The sequence below is a fragment of the Diplodia corticola genome, assembly GCF_001883845.1.
Source record: "Diplodia corticola strain CBS 112549 chromosome Unknown scaffold45, whole genome shotgun sequence".
Lineage (NCBI taxonomy): Eukaryota > Fungi > Ascomycota > Dothideomycetes > Botryosphaeriales > Botryosphaeriaceae > Diplodia > Diplodia corticola.
The window spans coordinates 244,564-271,881 of NW_017971524.1; the positions used below are offsets into that span (position 1 = coordinate 244,564).

Sequence of the window (27,318 nt, forward strand, 5' to 3'; positions counted from 1 at the left end):
AAGGGTATCCGTATGGGCGCTACGGTCAATGCCTTGACTCCAACGAGTCTGGGGCATTGCATCGTAAAATCGATGCGTCCAACTGGCGCTCCAGTTCACACAGGTGAGTCTGTTTTGGGAGTAAACCCGAGTTGCTTAAATCTCCGGAGGACATGTCTATAGGGATGCAGCGGCCTGGACGGCTCCGGCGGCCTTGAATGCGGTAGAGCTGGTGACTTGGACTTCAACTGGGTACTTCCACTCCATGAACTTGGCCCACCCTGTACGGATGGGGTTAGTTATGGCAGGACGGAGGCATTGTCGTATTTTACATACCCCAGTATGCGCACTTGCGGCCAAAGTACTTGCCCAAGTAGGGCACAACAACCATGGTCAGGAGGAGCTCAAGCTGCTGCAAGCTCTCGCGCCACTCGCGCTCGGCCTCGTTCTCATCATAGTCAAGGCTCTCGGTGGTGGCCTCGGAAGGGAGCGAGTCAACGTCGTCGTCGGACGAGTTGGAGGGTGGGACGACGAAGGAGGTGGAGTCGGTGATGGACATGTCGGGCGGAAGGCGCGATGCGGGACGTAAGAGCTAGCCTGAGGGCACTTGGCGGCCCATCAAGACCGTAGGATCAATGTGCAAAGATGGGAGCAGGTCGCGAGGGAGGTCGGTACGGCAGCAGCGCAGAATTGCAGGAGGCCGCAGCGATCCCAGGGTGGTGGTTGACGTAGCGGCAGCGCGGGCGGGCGCGGGCGGGCGCGGGACATCTGCGGCTAAATCTGGTCTTGGCGTTCACGTCGGTTTTTGTTCAGAACAGTCATAGGTATCTGAGCGCGGGTGGTGGGCGACAGGCACGACAAAAGCACAAGCTCCGACACCTCACTCCCTCCCCGCCACCTGAACTCCACCGCCCGCAGGCCCATACATCCCCCAAGCAGCGCCTGTCCTTCACAACCATGGCGGACGCCGAAGTACGTGCTCCCCTCCCCTCCACCGTGCTCTGAGCTTGCGTGCCCCTCTGCCCGATGACGTCCGCGTCTCTAACACGGAGTGTGTGCGGCACGCAGGTTCAACCTTCCGTCGAGGAGCGCAAGCCGCGCAAGTCCGTGGCCTTTGCTGATGGCGCCCAGATTGTCGACAGTGATGGCAACGTCCAGGACGTCAATGGCGCCGGCGAGAAGGACACCGCCGAGAGCCACGCCAACGAGACGGACAAGGCCGTCGACGAGGTCACCGACATGTTCAAGGACCTGACCAAGAAGAAGAAGAAGAAGTCGTCCAAGACCAAGGAGGGTGGCGACGACGAGGCTCCGGCTGGCGATGGCGAGTTCGACCCGTCAGCGCTCAAGAAAAAGAAGAAGAAGAAGAAGGTCGTCGACGCCGACGACTTCGAGGCCAAGCTGGCCGAGGCCGGCGCGGGCGCGGACAAGGAGGAGGAGCAGAAGGAAGACGAGGTGCAGGAGGGCGACATGGAAAAAGGAACCGGCATCTTTGCGCACGACAACACGACGCCCATCAACTACGACTTGCTGCTCAACCGCTTCTTCACCATGCTGCACTCGCACCACCCCGACCTGGCCTCGTCCGGCTCCAAGAGCTACAAGATCCCGCCGCCGCAGTGTCTGCGTGAAGGCAACAAGAAGACCATCTTCGCCAACATTGCCGAGATCTGCAAGCGCATGAAGCGTACCGACGAGCACGTCACCCAGTTCCTGTTTGCCGAACTGGGCACCAGCGGCAGTGTCGACGGCAGCCGGCGACTGGTCATCAAGGGTCGTTTCCAGCAGAAGCAGATCGAGAACGTCCTCAGGCGGTACATTGGTAGGACCCCCCAGGAAAGACGTGTGAGTGATTGCACTGACGCCACGGATAGTCGAGTACGTCACATGCAAGACGTGCAGGTCGCCGGACACGGAGCTCAACAAGGGCGAAAACCGTCTGTACTTCGTGACGTGCAACTCGTGCGGATCCAGACGCAGTGTCACGGCCATCAAGACGGGTTTCTCTGCCCAGGTCGGCAAGAGAAGGAGACAGCAGGGTTAGAGCGGAGGTGTGGGTGCATAGTTGGACGGTTCTCGGGTTACGACTGCTTGCGCGCGGGCTCCATGGCAACGGCTGGATGGGTTCTGAGCTACGTTTATGTGGCGAACAAAAAGCACGGCGGTCTACGGATTTCTCACTCACGGGAAGGGGGGGTGTATTGTAGCAGACACAAAGGCAGAATGCACATGATACATGCAGCACAGCTCCAGCTACCGGCAGTGCCCGGCCTGTGGCGGTCGATAGGCGCCGGGGGCCCACAGGATCCTTGGTGAGCGCTAAGCGATGGCCGTGATGTTCGTAGGCGCCGAGGGTGGCCAATGGCGACGCGAGCCCCGCGCCCCGAGGCCGCGACGCGTCGGGGGCCCAAGAGATGATCAGCTTACCCGGTCAGAAACAAAAACGCGCGCGTACAGGCTCCCGGCGTGAAAACGAGTTGTGCGCGGCGGCAGCGCTGCTGACACACGGCGGGCCGCTGCTGGATTGGGCATGTAGCTGAATTGTAACAAAAGAGGCGCGGCATGGGCAGGTTTGTGCAGCTCTATATAGAGGCGCCCAACCGCCAGCATGCGCCCACCATCGTCTCCGCTATTTCTCACAGCCAGGCTTGCCGTTACTATCCGCCGTCGCGTCGCACCAGAAAACACACGGCGGGGTACAGCGCCTTCGTCCTACGCCCAAGCGTAGTGCACATCTCAGCTCTCGCCCGACTTCATCCTGCCCGCATCCTGCACTACTACTGTACATTCGGCCATGTCGGGTTACCCGTCAGCGACCAGCCCTCAGGCGCAGTACTTCCCGCGTAAGCCCAGCCCAGCGCCGGTGTGGGATCTTGCACTGACTTGAGCGACAGCCCCGCCGCAAGGTACCAGCAGCTCCGCCGAAGCTCCGCAGCGGCCACCCCAGCGGCCACCCCTGCTAACCACCTGCTACCAGACGGCCATCAGCCGCAGTTTGCCCCTCCGCCTGCGCCGCAACAGCAACAGCAACAGCAGCCGCAATACTATCCCCCGCCGCCTGTGCAGAGTCCACCCGCGACCCAGCAGCACTTTGCGCCGCCGCCGCAGCACCAGCACCAGCACCAGCACCAGCAATATGACCACCACCGCGCCTCCTCGTACCAAGGCAGCCCCGCGCCGCACCAGCAATACGCACAGCAGCCCGCTCCCGCCTATCCTCCTCCGCAATCCGGAAGTCCGTACCCTGTAGAAAAGGCGACGCCGCCCCCGCCGCAGCCTGGCCAGCTGCAACAATCGCACACTTTCAATTCCAACACTCCGGCCCAGATGCCCGGCGGCGCTCCTGCTGCTGGGCACTTTGTGGGCGCCGGTGCCACTCAGGATGATGTTGGCACCTTCAACGGAGGAAGTTACAGAATCAGCCATCGCGACACCAACAGTATTCTGACTGTCCAGCTGGCGATGGGGTGTCCGCTGACCGCGAGGCCTGGTGAGGAAGCCCGTTCTCTGCCGACGTCGGATCCGCGCTGACTCGTTCCAGGTGCCATGTTCGCCATGTCCCCCACCATTACCCTCAAGGGTAGCATAAAATTCTCGTTGAAGAAATTCGTCGCTGGTGGCGAGCTGTCCACATCGACCTTTACCGGCCCCGGCGAGCTCCTGCTCGCTCCTCCTTCCCTCGGAGACATCACCAACATCCGCCTAAGCGGCAGTGAGATGTGGAGCGTAAGCAAAGACGGTTTCCTGGCCTGTACTCAGGGCATCGTCAAGGAGTACAAGAGCCAAAGCTTGTCCAAGGCCATGTTCTCTGGAGAAGGTCTTTTCGTGTACAAGATATCGGGCTCTGGTATTCTTTGGGTCACGAGCATGGGTGCCATTTTGAGGAAGGATGTGAGTGCCAATGCATGGTGTTTTTGCCGCCGTGTGCTGACTGCGTGCAACAGCTTCAAGAAAATGAGAAGTACATTGTGGATAACGGTCATCTTGTTGCTTGGAATTGCAAGTACGTGCTTGAGCGCGTCGCGAGTGGCGGTGTCATCTCGAACTTGTCTTCAGGCGAAGGCCTGGTGTGTAAATTTACCGGTAGGTTGACAAGCCCAAGACATGTCCCGACTGCCAGGATGGTTTGACTAATCCACCGTCTTGACAGGGCCCGGCACCGTCTTTATCCAGACAAGGAACCCCACAGCGATGGCTCAATGGCTCGGAGCGCACACTGGCGCAGCGTAGTTACGACTTCCATGATTCTTCTCTTATTTTCCGCCGCCCTATGCTATACTTTGAACCTTCTTGTTTTTTTTTTCGATTTTTCGAGCGAGAAGAAATTGAGATTCCCCCACACCGAGGGTGCTGCTCCAAGCTAAGGACTTATTTCGCCATCAATATTAGCGATATAAGGGTGCCAACTTACCATTGATAGAGAAGATTCACTTCTGGTTCAGATTGCGCTTATTGTTCCTTTCCAGCAGGTCCATTGAAACTAGATTCGGCCCCACCTGTTCGATCCAAGGAGACATCATTATTAGTAGCACCAACAACAAACACTCATCCATCGACACGATGCCTAGCCAGAGCCGATCCACGGTCTGTCAACGGCCTGGTTGATCGCGTGGCAGCTCGAGATTGGTCTACAAATTTTGCTCGGTACAGGATGGCGCCAGAGAAACGGTGAGTTGCACTTTGTTCATCACTCCCACCCAGGAGAAAATCGCGAGTGGTCTCAGCTAGAATCAGACACAGTTAGACGTAGGTACCGACGCGAATACGGAATGGATATTTTAGCAGTCATGTTTCAGACTGTTACCACAGTAAGGTGAAAGTCTATCGCTATGCAACATCTCAAGAGGCGCTGGAGTATAGCCCGACGCATCGGAGTAACACGTTTCGTGGAAGGGTATTACGGTACGCTTGGAACGGGCTTGCAGCATTGTGTCCCTCGTTTGGACCATCCTGAAAGTCTCCCTTTCTTCGCTCAAGTTCTCACAAAGTGCCCCTTCTCCACTCTCCCCATCAATTGTTCCCCTTCCGTATACTTCAATCATCACACACCGGGCGTTCATCTCCTTCCAACGTCTTAGAGATTGAGCAATGTCTGACATTCGATCAACCTTTTTCCAACCCTCGAATGGATCTCGAGGCACCTATAAGCCGCCGGTTGATTCAGGCTCTCGAGGCTCTGGCCATGTGCACAGCAATCGGAATCACGAAACCCCTGCACCGATGGGAGCATACGATGAACCTGAGCTCAAGCGTGAGATGCTTCCACGCCACTTGCAGATGATTTCGGTGGCTGGAGCTTTCGGCACTGGCCTAATCATCTCTTCTGGAACAGCACTCCTGAGGGGAGGTCCGGCATCATTATTGATTGCCTATACGATTATGGGGATTAACGTCTACTTTATAATGACCGCCCTGGCAGAGATGGCCACCTATGCGAAGATGGACAAAGGGTTTCCAGGTTACGCAACAAGATTTGCAGACCCTGCATTAGGGTGAGAGAGTGTATTCCCGCAATCCTGGCCCTGCCATGCCGGTCATGGCCCATGTAAATTGACGGTCGTGTCAGGTTCGCAACGGGCTACAATTACTTCTGCAAGTACGTGGTCGTGCTCGCCAACAATCTCACAGCCGCGGGCATCATCATCCAGTACTGGCGCCCGGATCTGAATGTTGGTATCTGGATCACCATATTTGCGATTCCGGTCATTGCCATCAACTTTTTCCACGTCCGCGTCTTCGGGGAGACCCAATACATTGCTGGTGTGGTTAAATTGGTCGTCATGACCATGCTTATCATCGCCTGTCTCGTGGCGTCCCTCAAACCCGTTGAAGGTCGCGGCGTGGTCGGGTTCAGGTATTGGAAAAACCCAGGCGCTTTTGGCGAATACCTTAGGCATGGCGATCCCGGACGCTTCCTCGGATTTTGGGCCGCATTCATTCAAGCTGGTTTCGCTTACATTGGAACTGAAGTTGTGGGCGCCGCCTTTGGAGAAACACCAAACATTAAGAAAGAGGTTCCCCGGGCCATCTTTTGGACATTTTGGAGGATAGTGTTCTTTTACATCGGCGGCGTTGTGGTGCTGACCATGTCTTGTCCGTATCAGAACGATATGCTCGTGGGAGCTACTCATTCGAAAGCGAGTGCCGGTATGTCCGCTGCAAGGAGAACATTTGACAGTCGCTGAACAACACTCGTGACGCAGCCGCCTCGCCCTTTGTCATCGCCGTCAAACTTGCAGGATTCAAGGTACTTCCAGACGTCATCAACGCAACCTTGCTTGTGTTTGTGCTCAGTGCTGCATGCTCCGGTAATCAGTTTCTCTTGTCCCATCTAAGACTTCGCTGATGACTCCGATCCTCTCAGATATATATGTCGCCTCGCGTACCCTTTACGCCCTATCCAAGGATCATCAAGCACCTCGGATCTTCAAGCGCACCGTCACACTGCGGAATCCCACGCTTCGTGACCCATTAAGCCGACGGGACAGACTCTTAAACCTGTGTGCCGGCGTGCCGCTTGCCTCGGTACTGTTTTCCTCTTCCTTCTTCCTCCTCGGATACCTAAATGTTTCGAAATCATCTTCCACCGTCTTCGGGTACTTTGTATCACTTGTGACCGTTTTCGGGGCTTTGAATTGGGTCAGTATTCTTATTTCGTACATCTGCTTCTGCCGTGGCCTTCAGGCTCAAGGCATACGGCGAGAGGATCTACCGTACCGAGGCTTTCTACAGCCATACGCCTCGTTCTTCTCCCTGGGCATTACTTTGCTGCTCATCCTCTTCAACGGCAAGTCCCTCCTAGTGTGTTGCCCTGCCCTCGAAAAGGCTAACCTGAACCTTGATTCAGGCTTTGACGCTTTCATCGACGATTTCGACGTCTCCAAGCTTGTGACATCATATGTCGGGGTCCTCATCTTTGTGGTAAATTTCTATTGTTGGAAATTCTTTGCAAAGACGACGATGGTCAAACCACAGGATATGGATTTGGTAAACAATTGCAACCTCCAAGCAGGCACTGAACACCTCTTGCTTCGGCAGACTCCTGTATCGAAGTGTTGAAGGCGGCTTTTGGAAGCCCCGGCTTAGACAACCAAGCTGGAGCAATTAATTTGTATGTACAAGGTGGCTTAGTACGGACCAACGGTGCCCTATGCTTTCTTCAAGCATCGATAAGAACATCAATACCATCAGATCAGATGGGCTTTGAGCTGCTCCATAGCATATTTGAAGCCCTTCGCTTCCTCCGGGGAGATGCCCAATTCCTCCTTGCTCACGAGCGATTTGCCCAGGTGGGCATGCCAGTCAGTGACGAGTTCTCCAAACTTCATCTGAGCGGCCATCTCGCGCCCAGCGATTCCCCAAAGCTGTTCGTATCCTTCGGGCGTGATTTCGGCAAACACGGCAGGCTTCCCGGTGACCTCGCTCCAGGCCTGGACCATCTGCTCGAAGGATATGACCTCGGTATGCACGCTGACATATTTGCCCAGTGTCTTCTCGGGGTTTGCGAGCACCTGGCGCGCCCACACGCCCACCGTCACGGACCCATGGCCAGTGACGGGAATGGTAGCGTATGGCTTCGTCGGAAGGGCGAGGACGTACTTGCCGCTTCCCGGCTGTGATTTGTGATGAGCTTGGTGTAAACACTGTCAGGTTCCTCGACCACTTACAACTTCAAACAGCTTGGTGTTGGGGAAGAAGGCCAGGTTCGACGAGTAGAAGCCGACGTAAAAAAACGTAGTCTTCGCGGCCAGATCAGGGAAGTCGTCACGGATGCGTTGATCAACCTTCGCTTTGTAATCCATGTGCGGGACGGCGCATTTGCCGCCAGTCAAGTCGGTCGAAGATGGGATGGAGCTCCAGATGTAATGCTCCAGCGTCTTCGTGCGAGATGCGGCCTTCACCAGAAGCAACGCCTGCTGCTCTTCAATGATTCCCGACTCGACTTGCGATTTCCCGGTGAATAGAGGCTCCCAGAAGTTGGTCATCGCATAAATGGCGTGCACACCCTGCCAGTATTTAGTTAGCTTCATTTGTCATGGGCTCCATGGGGTTGTTGACCAAAACAGTAAACCGTAGACAATAGAAAGATATAATGCAGGTTGGTAGTACTCACCTCGAAAGCTTTCACCAACGAAGCCTCATCATTGAAGTCCGCAGCAACGACTTCAGCTCCCTGAGCGGCGAGGGCTTTGGCAGCGTTCCCATTCGGATTGCGCGTGATTGCTCGGACTTTCCAGTTGCCGCTCTCCAAGAGAACGCGAGCAACAGACCCGCCCTGTGTGCCTGTGGCGCCAGTGACTGCGATGATTTTGGCCATGTTGTAGTCTTTCTTGATGTTTGATGTCGGTGGATGTGGGTTACGAAACTTGCATTCAGCTCGGAATATATATACTACCTTCCTCTGGGTGAGCGAGCATTGATTAAAAATCCGTTCGGGATATTTGTTGGAAGTCCAGTCGGGGTATTCATCCGGTGATGCTTCTCCCAATCAGATACCGGAACGCACTGCAAGCTCCTATTGGTGCGGACAACTGAATATGTCAATCCTTGGTGGAGGGTCCAGAGGCGGGCACCGGGGTAAAGCAGCGGTCTCGGCCGAGTCGGGGTTCTGTTCCTGCCTCAGGCGGGAAATCGGACCTCCGGGGCCCCGGATCCGGATATTCGGGTCCCTCAGCCAGTAGGTCATCACTCCTACTTTTACATACATCACCGTGTCTTGCAATACTTTCCTTTCCTGCACCAGAGTAGAATCCAAGAACACTCAAAGGTATTGCCGTGGGAAGTGTTTCACAAAGGCCAGAAGGACGCGTTCAGTAGAATTCATTTTTTTCTTCTTGATTACACAGACATTAGGCTTTGTGGCTCACGCCAGTTTATATTCTCTCGCCCTCCAAGATGGGCTTCGCTTCGGCGCTCTTCCACCAGCTGACGCCGTCCTTTCCAGGAAACTCAAACTTGTCCATACTATCCGCCTTCATCTCCACGCTGTAGCCGGGAGAGGTGGGGGTGACGTAGTAGCCGTTCTTGATCTCGCTGGGGTGGAGGAAATGCTCGTGCAGGTGGTCGACATATTCCAGGACACTAAGCTTGCCGCTGACGGCAACGTAGTCGATGGTGCTCAGGTGCTGAGTGTACTCGGGCAACCCGACGCCGCCCGAGTGCGGGACGATGGGCACATTGAACTTCTTGGCCATCAGCAGCACGGCCAGCACCTCGTTCACACCTCCCATACGGCAGGCATCGATCTGGCAAATGTCAATGGCACCCTGCTGGAGCAATTGCTTGAAGATGACGCGGTTCTGGCACATTTCGCCCGTGGCAACGCCAATGCCATAGGGCTTGAGGGCCTCGCGGATGGCCTTGTGCCCGAAAACATCGTCGGGCGAGGTGGGTTCCTCGATGAACCAAGGCTTGAAGTCTGCCAACTTCTTCATGTACTCAATGGCCTCGGGCACGGACCAGACCTGGTTGGCGTCGACCATGAGGATGTTGCCCTTGTCGAAGCCGATGACCTCGCGAGCGATGCTCAGACGCGTGCGGTCCTCGTCGATGGAGGTGCCGACCTTGAGCTTGAAGTGCCTGTATCCTGCCTGCAATGTCTCCTCCAACAGCGCCTTCATCTTGTCCCGGCCATAGCCGAGCCAGCCGGCACTGGTCGTGTACGCGGGCACGGCACGACTGGCTTCAGCATCCTTGAAGCGCTGCTCCTTGCCCTGCTGCGCATCGGTGAGGATCTTGATGGCCTCTTCGGGGGTGAGGGCGTCGGTGATGTAGCGGAAGTCGATGCAGCGGACGAATTCCTCGGGCGACATTTCCGACACGATGCGCCAGACGGGCTTGTTGAGGGTCTTGGCCCACAGGTCCCAGATGGCATTCACGACAGCGCCGAGGGCGAGGTGGATGACGCCCTTTTCGGGGCCGATCCAGCGCAGCTGGCTGTCGGCGACCAGATACCTCCAAGTCTTGCCCCAGTCCTCGACGAGGCTCTCCAACGACTTGCCCCGGACGCGCTGGGCGAGCTGGCTGATGGCCTGGCATACGATTTCGTTGCCGCGGCCAATTGTGAAGGTCTGGGGCAAGTTAGCGTGTGCCGAGGCCAATGCAAGAGCAGATGCGGAGCTACCATGCCATGGCCTTCGAACTGGCCGTCGGTGTGCAGGATGCAGTAGGCGGCCGAGTAGTCGCCGGCAGCGTTCATGGCATCGGAGCCGGTCTTGTCAAGCGAAGTCTGGATGGCAGTCAGTGGCAGGCGCGTGACAGGCGTTAGCGGGGCGGGTTCGCGCACGGGAAAGCGCACATCGCGCGTGGTTGCGTGTGTGATGGTAACCATGGCGGGCGAGGAAGGGCTGGGAGCAAAAGGCGAGGAGGAGCGGCGGACGGACGAGGCCAATGACTGGGAGCAATGGCGGATATAAATGCGTGCCGGAAGAATCCAGGACCCCGCGATGCCCCTCGGCGGGGCTCAGCGCGGGCTGATAGGTGGGAAAACCCGGCGCGGAGAGAGGCGGGGGACTCAGCGGCCAACAATTCTGCGGCGCGCCCAGCTCGGGCAAGCGTTCGGCGAGTGCACCCTGCAGCAGCTGGAAATGCTTGACTGGCGATCTGGGTGTCGCTCCCCCACGCCGCTGTGCCGCCGATCCCACCTCGGCCCCAGCCTTGTCGGCATCTGCTTGCCGCAAGAACGGTGTGCAGATGCAGCCGAGGCGGGCCTAGAATGCGGCGCGGTCCGCGTTGCGGCCTGGGTGTCGGCGGCGGGCCTGCTCGCCGAACGGAGAAATAGAGAAATACGTACCTAGTCGACTGGTCGCGTGCGTTGAGGTGGCGCTGCAGCGGCAGCGGCAGCATGTACTCTGGAGACGGCGATGCTGCAGGCACACAGGCACACGGGCACACGGGCACACGGGCACACGGGCACACGGGCACAGAGGCGCCGCGAGCTAGCCGAAGCGATGGGGATGTGCGGCTGAACTGACGTCGACGGTCGTGTGCGGTGAGGACCTGTCTGTGGTTGGTGAAGCAGGGGTCTGGCGTTTGGCACCTGGCGTCTGGCGTCTGGCGCTGCCGCCTTCTGACAGCGCCGCCCTCGTCCACCGCCCGCTTTCGTCCCGACACCACCAACCACACCCGCCCTCTCAGTCCCGGAACCGCGTCCACTCGCCGTCTCTGCCCATGTCGGACGGCGGCAGCACCCTCAACATCCCGCAGCTGCTCGTCATAATCGTCGTCAGCTTCCTCATATTCCGCTGGTACAACTCGCCCTCCTCCGCCCAGGGCCACCAACGCCCCGCCGGCAGCCGTGATGCCGCCCCGCGCGTGAACCCTGCCGCCGTCGAGCAGATCTTGCAGATGTTCCCCCAGCTCGACCGTCGCCAGGTCATGTGGGACCTGTCACGCAATGGCAACAACGTCACAGCCACCACCGAGCGCGTTCTGGGCGGAAGGGGCCTGGAAGTTGTATGTTGCCGCTTTCCTCGCCGCCGCTTAGGGAACAGCTGACCAACTCCATCGTGTGCGAAGCCGCCTCCGTCCTTCCAGCCGCCCATGCCTCCGCCACCCCGAGCCCGCCCCGCCCAGCGCGAACCCGCCATGACGCCCTCCCAACCAGACCTGATAACAAGATACAAGCTCGCTTCGAAGATCCAAGACGAGGATGCGGCCCCGCTGGAGGAGGCGCCGAAGAAGTCCTCGTGGTCGCAGAACAAGGCGGAACGCCAGCAGAACCTGCAGCGCCGCCGTGAAGAGATGGTCTTGGCCGCGCGGAGGAAGATGCTGGAGAAGGATAAGGCCAAGGCTGCGCAATCTTGAGTGCCATGTCATTATAGTCTGTGAAGCTTGTCAAATAGCACCCGCAATTTACGCACTGGTTCGTATAGCATCGATGCCAGGCTTGATTGAACTACACTGCGCCTTTCTCACGCTTCAAGAGAGGCTAATCCCCTGGTGTTGGTCGAAAAGATTCACCAATGGCAAGAAAAGCTCCGGCGCCCCGGTTTCCCCAGACTTTGTTTTCTCGGCCATACTCCGCAGCTGTTCCCAGTTTGTCCATTTCCAAGCCTCGCACTTCTCTGGCTCAAGGTTCTGCGAGCACTTTGTCAGCCCAGTCAAACCAAGCATTGCCTGGTAAATTCACCTCAGGTTCCATCTTCTCGCCACTAATCTTCGCTGTCATGAAAATGGTTACGTAATGGGCGTCGATATCGGCCATGATGTTGTTGGTTGCCGTGAAAAAGCGCACATCCGTCGTCGCCAGCCCAGTCTCTTCCAACGTCTCCCTTGCAGCACACTCTTCAAAGCTCTCGCCAAATTCGAGGTGGCCACCCGGGAGTGCCCATGTACCTGTACCCAAATCAACATCATCCGAGATTTTACGCCATATCTGCAGCCTTATGCAACAAGCCAGGACCCAAACATACCGGCACCGTGGCTGCCTTTACGCTTGCCAATAATGAATTGATTCTTGTCGTTGAGGATGAATACACCAACGCCAACGCGGGCGTTCTTGGAGACTGAAGGTGGCATTGTGAGTAATGGTTTACGTGGAGTTGGGAACTTCTTCACAAGATTAGGGTACAGAGATGCTAACTTAAGGCAGTTGCTTGATGACTCATATACGGAAACAAGGATTTACGCAGTTGGCGGCAAACACCCAATATGGAAGCTCGTGGTACGGCCCATGTGATGAACATCATGTAGAGCTTCCGCGGTGCATTCAGCACTAAGTGGATGTTTGCTACGCGTGGTAGCAAGTATCTACATGGCGCTCGGCTGTCGTTGAAAATATGCCTGATAAGATAAGACGGTGTGGGCTGCCGAGTTTACCCAGTAGATGTCGACAAACATTGATCTGCCATGGTCACAACCAGCAAACATCTAAAAGGACTATCGAAACATTAGCGTAAAAGTGCTCATGTGCGTATGCATGCACCAGTAAAAACATATTGACAGAAAGCCCGATAAGAGCCTGCACTGCCCGTCAGAATTCGGGTCTCAACACTACCCTGATCGATCATAGATTCCCGTGCATTTCAAGCTTTGCGATCTGTTACACGGCGTATAGAAGTCATAGATGCAGCCAATCCACTCCATGCGCTGGCGCCATTGAAGAACGCCGCAGGAAAGTAAGGCAAAACCCAAAAAGGGAGGTCGCCCCGACGGATCAACACTTAACGAGTTGACTGGATATTGCCGTATATTGCCGTATATTTTGACTCTAATCTATCTGTAGAGCCCAAGCAACTGGCCCCGGATATACATTCGCTTATGGAGCGGCTTGTAAAATATGTAAAAAGTGAGCTTGACCGAAACTATCAAAAATAATTCACTCAACGATCAAAACATGACGACCAGCACGGGACTCGAACCCGCAACCTTATGCTGTACTTGTTTTAGGAGGCATACGCGCTACCATTGCGCCAACCGGCCATTGTTGAAGTGAGCATTACAAAATTCCAATATGAAGTGTAAATTCAGGCCTAGGAGCTTTACCAGAGCCACTATTCCGCTCCTCCCTCCTCCCCAAACCTTGTCCGCGACGCCTCCCAGCGCTCTTGGCCAGCATGAGTAATCCAGACATCCTAAAACATGATATTTAACTGCTAAAAGGTCCCATCTAGATAACATCTTGCTGTTTCTTTCGTTTATCTCGGCCTGCTTCGCACCTGGATTTCTTCTACGGTAATACTTTCTCAACCACGGCTGTAGTGCCGCGCTGCCTGTACATGTCTCCGTTATCCTGTTGGCCAAATTACTATATAGTACGAGGTTATTTATTAGAATCTCCTTATCGTTAAATGTATTAGCCTATTTTTGTCGTATAATTACCTCTAGAAGCGGAGAATAAATAAAGCAACCCTGGGATTCGAGCGGAAAGCTCGACGTTCACCTGGTTAGGGCTCTTGACGGATCCCAGGTCCGGTTCATCGTCTGGGTTGTTGCGGACGAAAGTTACAAGCACAATCTTCGCCTCGGCTCCCTGCGACGAAGTGGTGATGCGAATCACCGACTTCGGGGGGTTGAGTATCGCGGAGGTTGTTCGCGATCAAGGCCGCCTGACCGGAGTAACGTTGGTTGAAGCGTTGATCATAAATCTGCGCTTCTTGCCGTCCCAAAGTCCGTTCTCCTCCATCCCACGCAGGATCTCCTTCATGGTATTCCAGAGCTGGACGCTATCGGCCGAATCTGCTTGGTATTTAAACTTCAGGTTGCTGTTGTAGAAGGTCTTGTCGGTGAATTCCCCGATGCCGGAAACCATGCGGTGGCAGCTCTCGAGCAGCGTGCATTCCCGCCCTTCTTCCATGAGCATCTGGAATAAGGATTTCCGGAACGGAACGGGTGCCACATTGCAACTTTGCGACTCGACAGTATGTTGCAACTGTTTATGATCGTTCGGCAAGAGGACAAATCGCAGATTTCGTACGAACGTAGCCAACGGAATGCAGATGTTGGAGACAATTGCCGATCCTGCTTCTTTCTCAAACAAGCACCATGGCTTGTAGTATAACAGGAGGTGGTCGATGCAAGATGAAGAGTTCATCGCGAAAACTACCAGCACTTCGTGTTGAAGATAGTATTGGGCGGATACCGTCGTGCGCAGCTCTCGGGCCCTCTGCTTGTGCTGCTTCACGACGTCCTGGGTCAACTGTTCAGTCCAAATAGCCCAAAGTCTTCCGCCATATTCTCTGGCTTGGCGGTGCAGCTGGTGGCCAGCCTGTCGAGACACACTCCGGATGTACTCTTCCGGGTTGCAATGGAAAGTCTCCTTGTCGATGTTGGCGTCATCGGTGCTGGCGAACATGTCAAACATGTCGTTGAGCCGTCCGCGGTCAACCGCCAGGTTGTGTTGCTGCGCGGGCGAAATGTTCCGCGCAACGTTCATGGCATTGCGCCTGGTGCTACCGGTTGCACCTTTGGCAATGCAGTACTAGTGAGGCTGCAGCCTGGTAATCTTCCGGAACTGCTCATATGCCACCCTTATGGCATTGTTGGTCGGCGCGGCGAAGATGCTTCGGAGTCCAACCTGAGCGATGCACTCGCACGTCACTATGGTCGTTTTCGTCTTTTTGGTGCCGGAAGGCCTCCAGAGATGTTCTAGACCTCCGCCAGAGTCCTAAAACTTGCCGACGACATCAAGCCGGCGATCGTTCAGTGGAGGTGAGATGCTGTTGACTATCTAGGTCACGGTCTCATGATTGGAGTCATTGGCGATGAATCACTGCCTAAGTGTGTCGGTGGCTCTGGCGGTTGGCGGAGAGAAGCGGAGCATGGAGGCGATACCAACACCTTCAGGAACGAGGAGAGCCATGCTACGTGAAGTGTATGTCGTTAGGGAACTTTTTGATCGGGAGCGTCTGGGCTCGTGGCTTGCCGCTGGTTGAGGCACCACCTGCCATCTCAGTGTTGTCGTCGTCATCGTCATCCGGCTGGAGGGTGTCCCTAAGCGTCTCCGGCACCTCTCAGTCCATGTAACCGATTTCCAAATTATCCAGGTCGTGTAGAGGAGGACAATCTTTGCACAGGGTACAGCACCTCGCCGGGTCTCTGTTTAGCTGGTCCACAGGTGTCAAGTTGAGATGAGCGCATGTGTCTTGCATGGCAGTCTGATGGGCCATCCATGGCTCGCCCTGACCTTGAACAACTTTGCCGCCCTCGCACATAGTCGGGAGGCAAAGATTGTGTACACTTGCAAAGTACGCGGATGAGAGGAGAGGTGTTTCATGATTAGGTTGACGCATTCGTGACTGGACGCGGTGGGTCGCCGACAATGGGCCGGGCGGAGCCGCACCAAGCCGGCGTGCTTTGCCCTGAGCTCGGAGAAGCCCCACCGCGCCAACAGCCCTACAAGACTGCCCTCGATTTCTACTCGCAGCGCCCCACCAGACATCCGGCAGCACCCAGCTGCAACCACTTGACCATGCCGTTCTCCCACCACAGCCACTCCGGCCAATTCTGCGCCCACGCCAAGGGCACGCTGGAAGAAATGATCCAGGCCGCCATCGCCAAAGGCTTCCACACCTTCGCGCTGACCGAGCACATTCCGCGCGGCGATGGAGACCTATACCCCGAGGAAGTGCGTACGCCAGGCTCTTGATCATGGGCGCGCCCGCCCAGCAGCGGTGAGGCTGACACGCGCTGGGGCTCGTCTAGACCTTGGACTCGGCAGGGCTCATGCAGCTCTTTGACCATTACCACCGTGAAGCAGTGCGCCTGCGCGACGCCTACCGGTCGCAGATCCAGATCCTTATCGGCATGGAGACGGAGTGGATACGAGAGCCCGAGTCGCGCGAGTGGATCGCGAAGCTGCAGCAAAAATACGCCTTCGACCTTTTCATCGGCTCGGTGCACCACATGCACACGGTGCCCATCGACTTCGACAAGGCCATGTACAGCGAGGCCCGCACGCGCGCCGGGGGCACGGACGAGCGGCTGTTCGAGGACTACTTCGACGCGCAGCTGGAGATGCTGCAGGCGCTGCGCCCGCCAATCGTCGGCCACTTCGACTTGGTGCGGCTGCTGAGCGATGAGCCAAACCGGAAGCTCCGGCAATGGGCAGGAGTCTGGCGCAGGATACAGCGCAATCTGGAATTCATCGCCGCTTACGGCGGCTTGCTGGAATTGAACACGGCCGGGCTGCGCAAGGGCTTGTTGGAGCCGTACCCGACCAGCGAGATCTGCGAGGTACGTGTCAGGCAGGACGTTCATCCAGACGAGTCTAACGTCGCAATCCATGGCAGGTCTTCCTGGGGCTCGGCGGGCGCTTCACTCTGTCGGACGACAGCCACCAGGTTGAGCACGTCGCCACCAACTACGCGCGCATACCCGAGTTCCTCGACGGGGTCGGCATCCGCGAGCTGTTCTTCCTGCAGGCGGGGCGCGAGGGCGCAGATGCGCGGTTCCCGGGCATCTCGCTGGCGAGGGTCAGCGCGGGCGAGCTGGCCGGGCAGCTCGCGCAGGTCGACGCGTGAAGGCGCGGGATTCCACGACAGGCGGCGGGGGTGCAGTGGAGGCCGGGGGCGGTGGGATGCGGCACGCGCAGGGCTTAGCTTCCGCGAGGGTGCTGAACCAGAAGGGGCAAATGTACGGTGGGAGAGCGGTTCTGGACGAATGACAGTGGTGGGCATCCCGGCAGACAGAGGGGGCGAGCACGGCAAGGCCCGCAGCGCCGCCACGCGCACGGTAGGAGCATTTCTAGCGACCGGGCGACCCGGCAATTGGACCAGGCGATGACCCGTACCGCAGCGCTGGGTGGCCCCGAGAGCGGGGTGCTGCGGCAGGTGGGCGCCGCAGAGGTGTGATGGGGCGCGCCGACATGGCGCGCCCCCCGGTGTTGATAAGGCAGGCCAGCCGTGAGCAGAGGCAGCTCCGCCGGCGCTGCGAACGGGGCCCGGTGCCCGCACGTGGGCTGCAAGCGGTGCGCTGGGCGGCGGTCGATCTCGCCCGCAGATCGCAGTGTGGTCGGCGTGTTCTCTCAGGCGGGTGCGCCCTGCGCCGCCATCGCTCCGACGTCTCCAATTGCAGCATCGCTGCGGTTACACAGGCCGCAGCGCCCGCTTTTCGCTCGTCAACCGCGCTTCGCTGAAAAAGCACACTGCTCACCAGTGCTCCGCCTGTCGCCATTCGCAGCCTGCTCTGCGCGCGCCCAGGCCGTAGCCCGCGCTCCCATTCGGCCGCCACGCGAGCGCGGGCACCAGAACTCACGACTCGCCTCTACATACGTGATGGTACCATTGCACGCAGCCTCCTGACGTGATGCTCGACGTCCAATGCCCCAGCCCTCGCCGTGCCCTCCTGCCTGCCCAACGCGCCATTGCCCCAATATAAAAGCCCCCGCCCTCGCCCGCCGCTTCCGGCCTTGCACCAGTCATCAAACCCGACTCCAACCACGACGACCACGCGCCCGTCTCTCACGTCTCTCCCGCACCCTCGTCCGCAGACACCATGACCGTCCAGAAGCAGACCCTGGTGCCCGGCAACGGCGTCGACCGCCCGCGCTCCGGCGACGACGTCACCATCGAGTACACCGGCTACCTCTTCGACGCCGGCGCCGCCGATAACAAGGGCAAGAAGTGAGCTCCGCCACGGCCCTGCGTGCGGCTCACCCAGGCTGATGCCCAGTGCCACCAGGTTCGATTCGTCCATCGGCCGCGGCGACTTCAAAGTCAAGATCGGAATTGGCCGCGTCATCAGAGGTCTGGTCCCGCGGAGCGGCCCCTTTTTCGCCACGAGCACGAAGCTGACTTGGATCCAGGCTGGGACGACGGCATCATCGGCGCGAGCGGCAGCGATGGCATGTCGTTAGGCGAAAAGGCCACCCTGACCATCTCGAGGTACGTTCGTTCCTGGCCCGAGCAAAACGCCTCATGACGCAGGTGGCAGCTAACCAGAGAGCAACCTAAAGTGATTTTGGTTATGGTGCCAACGGCTTCCCGGGTCACATTCCGCCCAACGCCGATCTCATCTTGTACGCTCTCCCCCTCCCCCTCCTGTTCGCCGCTTTAGTCTTGTTCTAACGCCTGGGCAGCGATGTCGAGCTCAAGGCCATCAACGGCAAGCGTGCTTGAGCACTCCTCAGCTCCACACATTTCCCATCCATATCCGTGTCCGCTATCAGGCATTCCAGGAGCTCCGGGTGGAGGCCATAGTCTGCTCTTCGCTTCCCTTTTCCGCTGTCGACAGCAGAGAAGAGAACACGATTGACATTGTAAAAAAAAAAAAAATCATTTACACTACGATTCGCTCCGGCGTCATTGCTGTTCGCGCCAGTTGCGATTCTCAACGCCGTGCCAGTTGCGTGATTTGCAGTCGAGATCTCTGTTTCACTCGCCAGGCTCACGCTTCACTCTAGTCGACTAGGTATATGCGTAGTATCATCTGCACCCATCCATGCACACCGCATCTTTGGACTGACGTCATGGCCGCTCTGGGCCAGGCATTGTGATATGGTTGAAGGAATGCGCCGGATTGCAAGGAGTGGTTAAGGCTCCAGCATGCAGCAACGATGAGGAACGCAGCCCCTAATGGATGCGACGACTCCAAAAAGCTTGTGTTGTCAATCTTTTGCCCGACCAGGCATCACGACACGCCGTCGGGATTGTTCCACGGAAACGTTCCCCGATGCGCTGGACCAGGTACGCCTGGGCCGATCATGGCGGAGTGGCGCCTTGGTGAAACTCACCGGCTGATGCATCTTGACAGCAGCCTGCCCAGTCAAAACGCGAGGACGAAGGTATGGATGTCTGAAGGCACGGAATGGCTCTGCGTCCACACGGGTAGTTCCTCGCTCGGCCCAATGATCCGGTGGAATGCAGGAAAGCTACATGTCGTACAGCGAGAAAAGTCACGCAATCAACCTATCGGTGTGCGGAGGCAACCCGACGTCCCCGAGATTTCCGATTCGCACCATGCATGGACGGCACCTGTTGGCCGTCCCTTTCGATTTTGTTTTTGACTGCTACGCGCTGCAGCCGCAGGAGGAGTCAGGAATGCTGGAACCAGAAGGACCATCCCAGCCGCGGAAGCGGGTTGGTATCGCTTACCAGAGCATAGCACGGCCCGGACTGGGAATAGCTGCCCGCTAGGCCCTTGCCGGACTGAGAGAGCACCCTCGGGCGGCTGGCTGGGCTTTATCACGACTACCCACTCGCAGTTCGCGTCCCCGGCCCTCCGCGGCTATCGAGGGTAAGGAGAAAAGAAAACAAACGCGTGCGAGGAGAGACCTGTCATATCGGGATACGAGGCCGGGAAAAAGCAATGTTTCTTTTTCGTTTCTCTATCCCCCACCGTTCAGACGAGGAATAAAAGTGGACATCCTGAGTCAACTTCCATACGGAATCCCAAGTCAGCCATGGTTGCTTTTCTCGGTATGGCTGCTGTGTTCACTCAAGGGGTCTGGCCGTTTAACTCCACCCTGACCCATCCCGGCCCCGGTAACGGGCTTATACAAATCACTGTCACAGCAGTATAGATTGCACAGACCCAGCCCCGTTCTTACGTACGAGGCGAACAGAACACGGCGCTCGCGGCGGTCTCCTGGAAAAGGGATGGTGCTTCAGGGAGCGTGACAATATTGTCGGCTGGCGGCGCAGTGCCTCGGGTGGGGAACAGTCTGTTGTCTGGGTCGCGTTCTGATGGAGATCGACAAACACTCGCTGCCCGAGATCTTCCCCCCCAACGATAATTGCTGAGCTTGTTCATATTGATGTGTGGTGATGGCCGTGGAAAGTCGCCGCGTACGTTCGGGAGCTCACGCCACTGGGCATCGTCGCACAGCAGCAGCTCAACCCGTGGGGCAAGGCCGTGAAGAAAAGTAAAAGCGACGACATCGGAAGGCGCTGCATGAAATCGTCGCAGGCGCGCGACCGACCGACGACGCGTCCTGGTGCCACAGCATCCCGCACTACGAAATAGTCGATTGTAGGTTCCTGAGACTTGACAGGCCACAAAGGTATCGGTGGGGCACATGTTACACCTGGAGGGGCCAACACCGTCCGCGTGAGACCGTGTCCCTCGCTAGGGGCTGGGGAGGATGGCACGCACTTTGTAGATCGTTGGTGCTCGCATGCGTCGCTGATTCGTATAGTACAGCGCGACACGCATGGCGTTTTTCTCTTTGAAAACGTGATGGGTTGGTTGGTATACTTCCACCCCGTGCGCCCTGTAACGCCAATAGTGCAGTATTAGTGATCGGCCCTCGACATATATGCCTCAGGATCCAAAGTAAAACTAGATTCAATCCAGCATCCTACACGCCATCCCCACCAGCCCGGCAGAGTCGCGTCAAGCCATGCGTTGTTGGGGAATCCTTGATATATTAATCCTACCAGTAAGTAGAAACGTGCTTGGAAGATCCTCGGACTTAGATATGTGGGAGTGGGTGCTCGCGTTCGCTTTGCTACCAAGCCCATGCATGTGCATCTGCACTCTGCACCATGAAGGTCAATCATCACTGCGTCGCATGCGGCGCAAGCCTTCTTGAACTTGTGTTTATTCCTTGGCTACTGTGCAGACTATAAACCCCGAAGCATAAGAGAGACGGCGGGTATGTATCTGAGTTCTTGGTCGGCTCTAATGCTTTTGTTCTTTTTGTCACAGAGCGAAAGATGGTATAAGATGACCGGGGTTACAACGTCGAACTGTCCTCGTTACGGGTTCGTGCGTTTGTGTCCTATCTCACAGCATGAGAGACGAGCGTGACCGACAACAGCTTGAGATGGGTCTCCCAGAACTCCGGTGCTCAGCACTCTGGTCGGCGGTCTGCATGAGGTTGTGATCAGAAAATTGAGTCACATGCGGATCAAGCTTTCACCTTGCAACATATGGGTTTATGCATGCCGTCGTCAACGTGATGGAATGGACAAGAGGCCAGAAGACATGTTGGTTACGCATTCTAAAGGAGGGTGCAAAGTCTATGGCCATGGTCGGTGCAATCCACCGGCACGTCGACAACTTAAGAACATTTTACATGATTCAAATCCGTACAAATTCAGCCAAATATAGGATTTTTGCTAAGTATAAGTGGTATGTCTACATTGTTAATCTCTATATGAATAGAAACGGGACAGTGAAAATGCAGACGGATGTGTCGGTGGATCGCGCCGACTGAGGAGATGGGCTTGGCATTGTGTCCTTGTACGTGGTATCCACGTTTTGCACGATGGTGAGCGGAGAGCATTTAAAAAGCATACTGTAGAGAGATAGCGTGTGTGTTGCCATATGTTGCGGTTCTGAAAGTACGGCACTCGTATATGCATAGGAAACATTGGATTGAACCAAGGAAATACCTGGATTCATACAGACGTGGAGATACGTGTCAAAGAAAAGTGAGATGTTCCTTGAGCATCAAAAAATCAGTTGTTGGTCTCGTCCGTTCGCTGGACTTGTAAGAGCACAGAAACGCTTCAAAGAAATCTTCTCTGGACGACTCAATCAAGAGCACCCTTGGAACGTTTCTACACTAGTTAGTCCACTATGTCATGAAGTCATTCATGCGCTCTGCCAGCCTTTGCCCAGTGTCTCGGCCACTTTGCTGTCGCTCCAGTACCAAAGGTTCTTTTGCAAGTCCTTGTCATATGAGATAGTGCTGGTCTCCTCTTCTTGCGAGACAGGGACAAAATATTTCCCCTTCACGCCCTTGGATACGACATCTGGGCTCGTTGCCAGGTACATGCCGGTAGCTGCGGCATCCTCATGCGTGTGGCCGGCTTGTTGGAAGACATCCTTGGCTGTAGTGCCGACCAGGGTGCCGAACAAGTCTTTCCAGGAATCCCAGGCGTCGGTGGGGATATTTCCCGGGAAAAACGAGTTGACATAGACATTGGAAAGTCCCACGTGGTCAATCCGGCGAGCTAGCTCACGGGTGAATAGGATATTGGCAAGCTTGGAGCGTGCATACCTCCAGAAGCTGTCCAGGGCGGCAGGGGACTTGATAGGAGTGGGGGAGGTGAGCAGCGGCAGGCTAAGCTCCTGGCACGCTAGATGTAGCGAGGATGAAACCGTCAGGATGCGGGCTTGGCCACGCTCGGACGCGGTCTTTTCGACGAGAGGAAACAGCAGGTTGGTCAGGACAAAGTGGCCGAGGTGGTTGCCGGCGAACTGAATCTCGACGCCTTGGGGAGAGAGCTGATAGTCGGCCGACGGAGGAAGGGCGGCTGGGCGGCATTAGTCGCGGTGCGCTGACTGCATGCAAGCAAGCAGAAGAAACAAAAGCAGCAGGTACCGTTCAGGATGAGGACGTCGAGCCGGTCAAGGCGCTGCGACAATTGGCGGGCTGCGCGCTGCACGGCGTCCACGTCAGTCAGGTCGCAGCGAATGAAGTCGACGCGGCGGGCCAGGTCGCTATCGGACAGGGCGTGTTTTTCGGACCACTCGACCCTGGCGTCGGCGAAGCGGGACTCGGAGCGGGCGAGGACATATATCTTGGCGGCGCCGTGCAGAAGCAGCTGGGCGCAGAGCTCGCGGCCGATGCCAGCGGAGCCGCCCGTGACCACGGCGACTCTGCCGGCCAGGTCGGGCGTGTCGGCGAGACTGAAGGCGTGGGACGTCATCCGAAGTATGGCCAGCGGGTGGAGGGTGGGGAGTGGGCGATGGATGAGGCCGCGGCGACATGGTGATGCCTGCCGCGGCGGTGATGTCACCCGTTCACGTGCGGCAGGTAGCCCTGACACCGAGCGCTCCCACCCGCTGCCTCGACGCCATGCATCCCAACACCCGCACCTCCCTCGACGACGTCGCCCGATGCATGTCTCGCGCTGATTGGCAGCCCATACTGCGCGCGTTCCTGGCGGCGCACATGGCTGTTTCGACCACGCTGCCGTGGCATGCGACGACCCGTTCCATGGTCCCTCTGGTCCCGTCGCCGCCACCCATGCGGCTTCTTTTCCCCTCCGGCAGCAGGCCGTGTTTCGCGAGCGTCGGCAGATGGGCGGCGCGCAACAAAGCCCGGGGCTGGGCTCGGGTGCTCCAGCGAGGCCGTCCTGGGGGCGTCATGGACGTTGGTCTGGTCGGGGCATGCCGAACCAAGGACCGCTGAAAAGTCTGCGTTGTTCTCACCGGAGCAGACGACGAATCGGAGCCATGTGCCTGGCAGCAATGGGACGAAGGGATGCGCCGTGCCGTTGGAGCTGCCGCCAGCCCTGGTCGGCTTGTCGTCCGGTGCCGCCAGCCCTGTCGCTCCACCAAAACTCTGTCTCCAGATTTGCAGATGCAGCCGTGGCGACATGCCATGACTGCACTATCGATACCGCTGCCCCACCCATCGCCTTCGAGATGCAGCCTCGTCACGCCCACGCCCGCTCGTTCGCCGCGCCGCAGCTGCGCCGCAGCTGCACCGCAGCCGTCCCGGGCCGATGCCAGCACACGGCTGGCGGCGTCGCACTGCTGGCGCTGACTGCAGTTGGGCTCTCGGGGCCACTGCGCTGTTGCTCAGCTGCGTTCCTGCTTTAGCTGCGCTCTGGCTTTGCTGCGCTGGGGCTCTGCTGCGCTGGGGCTCTGCCGTGCTTTGGCTTTGGCGCGCTCTGGCGCTGCTGCGCCGGCCGCGCGGTGCGAGAGGCCACCTCGCGCTGCTGGGGCGCGGGCCAGCGGTGCCTGTCGATCGTCAGGCTGCGGCGGAGAGCCGTTGCATCTTGGGATGCTGGGCGGGCGCATGGGGCGGGACGATCGCGTGGACGCTGGCCTGGCATACGCACGCATTGCGGCAGCGCAGGCGCCGGCAGCTCTTGGCCTGGTCGAGGCCGCGCAGGCCTTTGCAAAAAAAAAAAGCTGAAATGAGCCGTCCTCACAGACCGGGCGCTTGTCAGGGGGCCCAGTCAGCGTGCAGCTCGATCAAGAAGCCCGAGCGGCGCTCCAGGCACGTATGCGCCCCCATTGGTCCGCGCCAGCCACCAGACCTCCACCCATGGCCGCCGGCGATGCTCAATTTTGAACCTGCCCGCTAGCCCGTGTTATTCGCCGGCGCCGCTCGACCCCTAAGCTAGCGCAAAGACGTCCGCTTCCTTGTTATTTCATAAACCGCGCACCGCCCATCTCCCACTCGGCCCTCACACGTCTCCGCGTTGCTGTCTTTTTGCTCCAAGCTGGGTCTTGCACACACTCCTTTGGCTCTCTAGCTGCTTTCCAAGGCTTCCGGCGCACACTCTCTCAAAGACGCAGCCCTCTTAGCTTTCCATCTTTCATCACTTCAGATCAACACTACAACCTAACCATGCAGACCATCACTGTCTCTGCGGCCCTGCTCGCCGCCCTTCCCTCGGTCATGGCCGTCGGCAAGGCCGTCGTCGTCAACAACTGTGACGAGGCCGTCAACGTCTGGACTGCTGACACTGAGCGTGGCCAGCTCGGCCCCGAGTCCCTCAAGGCCGGTGGTACGTGGTCTGAGGAGTACCACATGGTCGGTGATGGCAGCTCCACCAATGGTGGTGTTTCCATCAAGCTCAGCACCACCGACTCCTGCGAGGGTGCCATCACTCAGTACGAGTACACCTACAGCTCCTCGGGCGACCCCGACCTCTGGTACGACATCTCCAACGTCAACTGCAAGGGCGATGCCTGCCCCTTCTACACTGGCGGCTTCTACCTCGATGCCTCGACTCCGGTCGACTGCGGTCCCCTGACGGCCCTCTGCGACGCCGTCTACAACCTCTGGAACGACGACAAGGCCACGCACGGCACCGAATCCACCAGCGACACGACCCTCTACCTCTGCGGCAAGGACGGCGACTCCTCGTCCATCGAGGTGTCGACCGAGTCGGCTTCGTCGACTGTGTACTCGTCGTCGTACGCCACCAGCATCGCCGTCACCCCCACCTCCAGCTACGTCGCTCCCTCGTCGACGCAGACGCCCACGACTCTTGTGACTTCCACCCCGGCCGCGCAGGTGCAGATTGAGAGCTTCGTCGGCGGCGACGTGAAGGAGGAGGCGGTGGAGGAGGGCGGTAACATTGTCACCGAGATCGTCACCCAGTACGCCACTGCCGTCGTCACCGAGTACGCCAAGCGCACGGCGGCGCCTCACGCGCACCACAGGCGCGAGCACCACCACCACGGCCACCCCCACTACCGCAAGTAGATGCGGAGGGTAATTGGGATGAGTGGCTTAGTTCGATTGCATTTTCTGTGGGATTCAATTCTCGCTCACCCGTCCGGTGCGCGCGGCTAAAGGACCCGGTTCAGGAACACACGGGGCTGATGGAGCAAACCGACCGATTCGCACTTGGCCAACGCGGGACCCGAATCTCGGTGGGCGGGCCGGGCGCGGAGCTTCACTTCTTGTCAATAGCGGCCTTTTAACTGGGTAGAGAGCGTTTCTGGAACAATGGGAGGCGATTTTACTTCATATTCTTCCGTCACGATGCCATGACTGTTCATTCTCTTCGACGCCTGATACACCTCTTCTTTGGGCACGGCGGGGAAGCAATGCGTGCCGGGCTTGGCGGTATATTGAGTAGCTGCAAACAAGATATTGAGTCGACCCCGCGAGCATTTGGTTATCGTGAATCGGCACGCCTATCTGCACGTCTGACCCGACGCGGCCTTCGCACGACGCCGGCTTGGCGGAAGGCAGACGTAGGCTGCTGACGACTGCGCTCCACTGGCATGCTTCTGGCGCCGGCGGCCCCGATGCTGGCTGACCTGGGCTGACCCGGGCTGGGCTGGGCTGGGCTGGGCAGGTCAGCAGGCGGCGATGGAGGCGTTGGTGTTGTGTCTGTCTGCTGCGAGTGGTTGCCCGCGTTTCACGACGCCGGCCGTCGCGAAACACGCAGAGACAAGCCTCGGGGCGGCCAACCTTAACGCGGCGCCGGTGGTGCTTCGCGCCGTCCAACGAGTGCAAATTACTCGGCGGCGATCGTGAAATGGGCGAGTCAGCCGGCAGCATCCCAAAGGGGGCCGCGAGGGGCCCGCGCGGGCTCTATCAATCTCCGCGTCCCAAGCAACATGCTCCGCGCGGCTCAAATCCCACCCAGCGCGCCCGCGTCCAGCTGCTAATTATACACGCCAGGATGCCGTGTGCCGGCCGTCTCCATGCTATGCTGATGAGCTGCGGCGCTCTTTGCGCTGCCTGCGCTGCCTTGCTCTGCCAGCGCTGCGCCCGCACGGCCCCCGCGTCACGCCTTCCCTCTTGGCAGCCGGCGACGTTACGAGGCCACGGGTCGGCGTCGAGTCCGCCCGTCGTCGTCGACCGCCTGAGTTCCGGGCACTCCTTCCCTCCTACTACACTCCTGCCCCGCCACCTCATCAGCGCTGCCGCCCACTCACGGCCGCCCGAGGCCCAGCAACACGCGCGCCTCCTCCGGCAGCAAGCGCCCCCAGCGGCCATGCTGTCCGGCCTGGGGATTGGGTGATGAGGAGCATGGATCCGGGGGCCACGCTATTTAAAGGATGGGCCATGCGCGCGCGCCGCTCCCACGCCTGCGCTGCGCTGCGCTGTGCTGCGCTCGGCACGTCGCCTGATACGCCCTCCTGTATTGTATGTCTTCGAGAAAGGGGACTGCCCTTTTCCCCCGCCAGCCGCGGGCTGCTGGTGACGTCGATCGCTGAACAGGGCTCCTTCTTCGTCGCGGGGTCCCTCCGGCCGAGTTGATCGCAATCCGTCGACCACTCACACGCGGCGCCGCTCAGGGGCTCCATGCGGAGGTGACGCTGGCCATGGTGTTCCCCATCGTCTGACCGCCTGGCTCGGAATCACGCTCCGCACAGCCACAGCGAGCAAGGACTCCCGCCAAGCCGCTCTTCCGCCGTCTTCGACGCCGTCGTGATTCCTGGCTCTCGTTGCTAGTCGTCCCATGCTCTGCCTCCCCCCCTTCGCTGGCTCCCGTGCGACCACAACCCCGCCGGCTTCGACCCGTTTGG

At 58.3% G+C, this 27,318-nt stretch overlaps 13 protein-coding genes across 13 annotated transcripts; 7 read left to right on the plus strand and 6 right to left on the minus strand.

The window, feature by feature from the left end:
* Window positions 1–156: 156 nt before the first annotated feature.
* Window positions 157–538, minus strand: BKCO1_4500087 (uncharacterized protein; the record flags this gene model as incomplete). The annotated part of the gene is made up of 2 exons (XM_020276251.1): window positions 157–260; window positions 316–538. 2 exons carry the CDS (start codon window positions 536–538, stop codon window positions 157–159), a joined length of 327 nt encoding a protein of 108 aa, XP_020127931.1.
* A 398-nt stretch (window positions 539–936) lies between these two features.
* BKCO1_4500088 (eukaryotic translation initiation factor 2 subunit beta) lies at window positions 937–2,023 on the plus strand (the record flags this gene model as incomplete). The annotated part of the gene is made up of 3 exons (XM_020276252.1): window positions 937–951; window positions 1,048–1,801; window positions 1,854–2,023. 3 exons carry the CDS (start codon window positions 937–939, stop codon window positions 2,021–2,023), a joined length of 939 nt encoding a protein of 312 aa, XP_020127928.1.
* Window positions 2,024–2,773: 750 nt separating this feature from the next.
* On the plus strand, window positions 2,774–4,209 carry BKCO1_4500089 (uncharacterized protein; the record flags this gene model as incomplete). Its single annotated transcript, XM_020276253.1, has 5 exons — window positions 2,774–2,822; window positions 2,957–3,469; window positions 3,521–3,870; window positions 3,924–4,062; window positions 4,130–4,209. 5 exons carry the CDS (start codon window positions 2,774–2,776, stop codon window positions 4,207–4,209), a joined length of 1,131 nt encoding a protein of 376 aa, XP_020127929.1.
* Window positions 4,210–5,199: 990 nt separating this feature from the next.
* Window positions 5,200–7,038, plus strand: BKCO1_4500090 (dicarboxylic amino acid permease; the record flags this gene model as incomplete). Its single annotated transcript, XM_020276255.1, has 4 exons — window positions 5,200–5,471; window positions 5,546–6,126; window positions 6,183–6,287; window positions 6,344–7,038. The coding sequence occupies 4 exons, from the start codon at window positions 5,200–5,202 to the stop codon at window positions 7,036–7,038; spliced, it is 1,653 nt and encodes a 550-aa protein (XP_020127967.1).
* A 128-nt stretch (window positions 7,039–7,166) lies between these two features.
* On the minus strand, window positions 7,167–8,296 carry BKCO1_4500091 (uncharacterized protein; the record flags this gene model as incomplete). Its single annotated transcript, XM_020276256.1, has 3 exons — window positions 7,167–7,592; window positions 7,647–7,985; window positions 8,093–8,296. The coding sequence occupies 3 exons, from the start codon at window positions 8,294–8,296 to the stop codon at window positions 7,167–7,169; spliced, it is 969 nt and encodes a 322-aa protein (XP_020127966.1).
* Window positions 8,297–8,852: 556 nt separating this feature from the next.
* Window positions 8,853–10,309, minus strand: BKCO1_4500092 (l-galactonate dehydratase; the record flags this gene model as incomplete). Its single annotated transcript, XM_020276257.1, has 3 exons — window positions 8,853–10,049; window positions 10,103–10,207; window positions 10,265–10,309. The coding sequence occupies 3 exons, from the start codon at window positions 10,307–10,309 to the stop codon at window positions 8,853–8,855; spliced, it is 1,347 nt and encodes a 448-aa protein (XP_020127965.1).
* Window positions 10,310–11,148: 839 nt separating this feature from the next.
* On the plus strand, window positions 11,149–11,784 carry BKCO1_4500093 (amfr protein; the record flags this gene model as incomplete). Its single annotated transcript, XM_020276258.1, has 2 exons — window positions 11,149–11,433; window positions 11,497–11,784. 2 exons carry the CDS (start codon window positions 11,149–11,151, stop codon window positions 11,782–11,784), a joined length of 573 nt encoding a protein of 190 aa, XP_020127964.1.
* A 114-nt stretch (window positions 11,785–11,898) lies between these two features.
* BKCO1_4500094 (nudix hydrolase 1) lies at window positions 11,899–12,498 on the minus strand (the record flags this gene model as incomplete). The annotated part of the gene is made up of 3 exons (XM_020276259.1): window positions 11,899–12,057; window positions 12,110–12,315; window positions 12,393–12,498. 3 exons carry the CDS (start codon window positions 12,496–12,498, stop codon window positions 11,899–11,901), a joined length of 471 nt encoding a protein of 156 aa, XP_020127963.1.
* Window positions 12,499–14,017: 1,519 nt separating this feature from the next.
* BKCO1_4500095 (splicing endonuclease positive effector) lies at window positions 14,018–14,854 on the minus strand (the record flags this gene model as incomplete). The annotated part of the gene is made up of 1 exon (XM_020276260.1): window positions 14,018–14,854. The coding sequence occupies one exon, from the start codon at window positions 14,852–14,854 to the stop codon at window positions 14,018–14,020; it is 837 nt and encodes a 278-aa protein (XP_020127962.1).
* Window positions 14,855–15,739: 885 nt separating this feature from the next.
* Window positions 15,740–16,940, plus strand: BKCO1_4500096 (histidinol-phosphatase; the record flags this gene model as incomplete). The annotated part of the gene is made up of 3 exons (XM_020276261.1): window positions 15,740–16,045; window positions 16,123–16,653; window positions 16,710–16,940. The coding sequence occupies 3 exons, from the start codon at window positions 15,740–15,742 to the stop codon at window positions 16,938–16,940; spliced, it is 1,068 nt and encodes a 355-aa protein (XP_020127961.1).
* A 973-nt stretch (window positions 16,941–17,913) lies between these two features.
* BKCO1_4500097 (peptidyl-prolyl cis-trans isomerase) lies at window positions 17,914–18,536 on the plus strand (the record flags this gene model as incomplete). The annotated part of the gene is made up of 5 exons (XM_020276262.1): window positions 17,914–18,041; window positions 18,100–18,164; window positions 18,224–18,302; window positions 18,374–18,436; window positions 18,497–18,536. The coding sequence occupies 5 exons, from the start codon at window positions 17,914–17,916 to the stop codon at window positions 18,534–18,536; spliced, it is 375 nt and encodes a 124-aa protein (XP_020127960.1).
* A 3,421-nt stretch (window positions 18,537–21,957) lies between these two features.
* Window positions 21,958–23,018, minus strand: BKCO1_4500098 (short-chain dehydrogenase; the record flags this gene model as incomplete). The annotated part of the gene is made up of 2 exons (XM_020276263.1): window positions 21,958–22,622; window positions 22,691–23,018. The coding sequence occupies 2 exons, from the start codon at window positions 23,016–23,018 to the stop codon at window positions 21,958–21,960; spliced, it is 993 nt and encodes a 330-aa protein (XP_020127969.1).
* A 1,655-nt stretch (window positions 23,019–24,673) lies between these two features.
* Window positions 24,674–25,537, plus strand: BKCO1_4500099 (bys1 family protein; the record flags this gene model as incomplete). Its single annotated transcript, XM_020276264.1, has 1 exon — window positions 24,674–25,537. One exon carries the CDS (start codon window positions 24,674–24,676, stop codon window positions 25,535–25,537), a length of 864 nt encoding a protein of 287 aa, XP_020127968.1.
* Window positions 25,538–27,318: the final 1,781 nt, after the last annotated feature.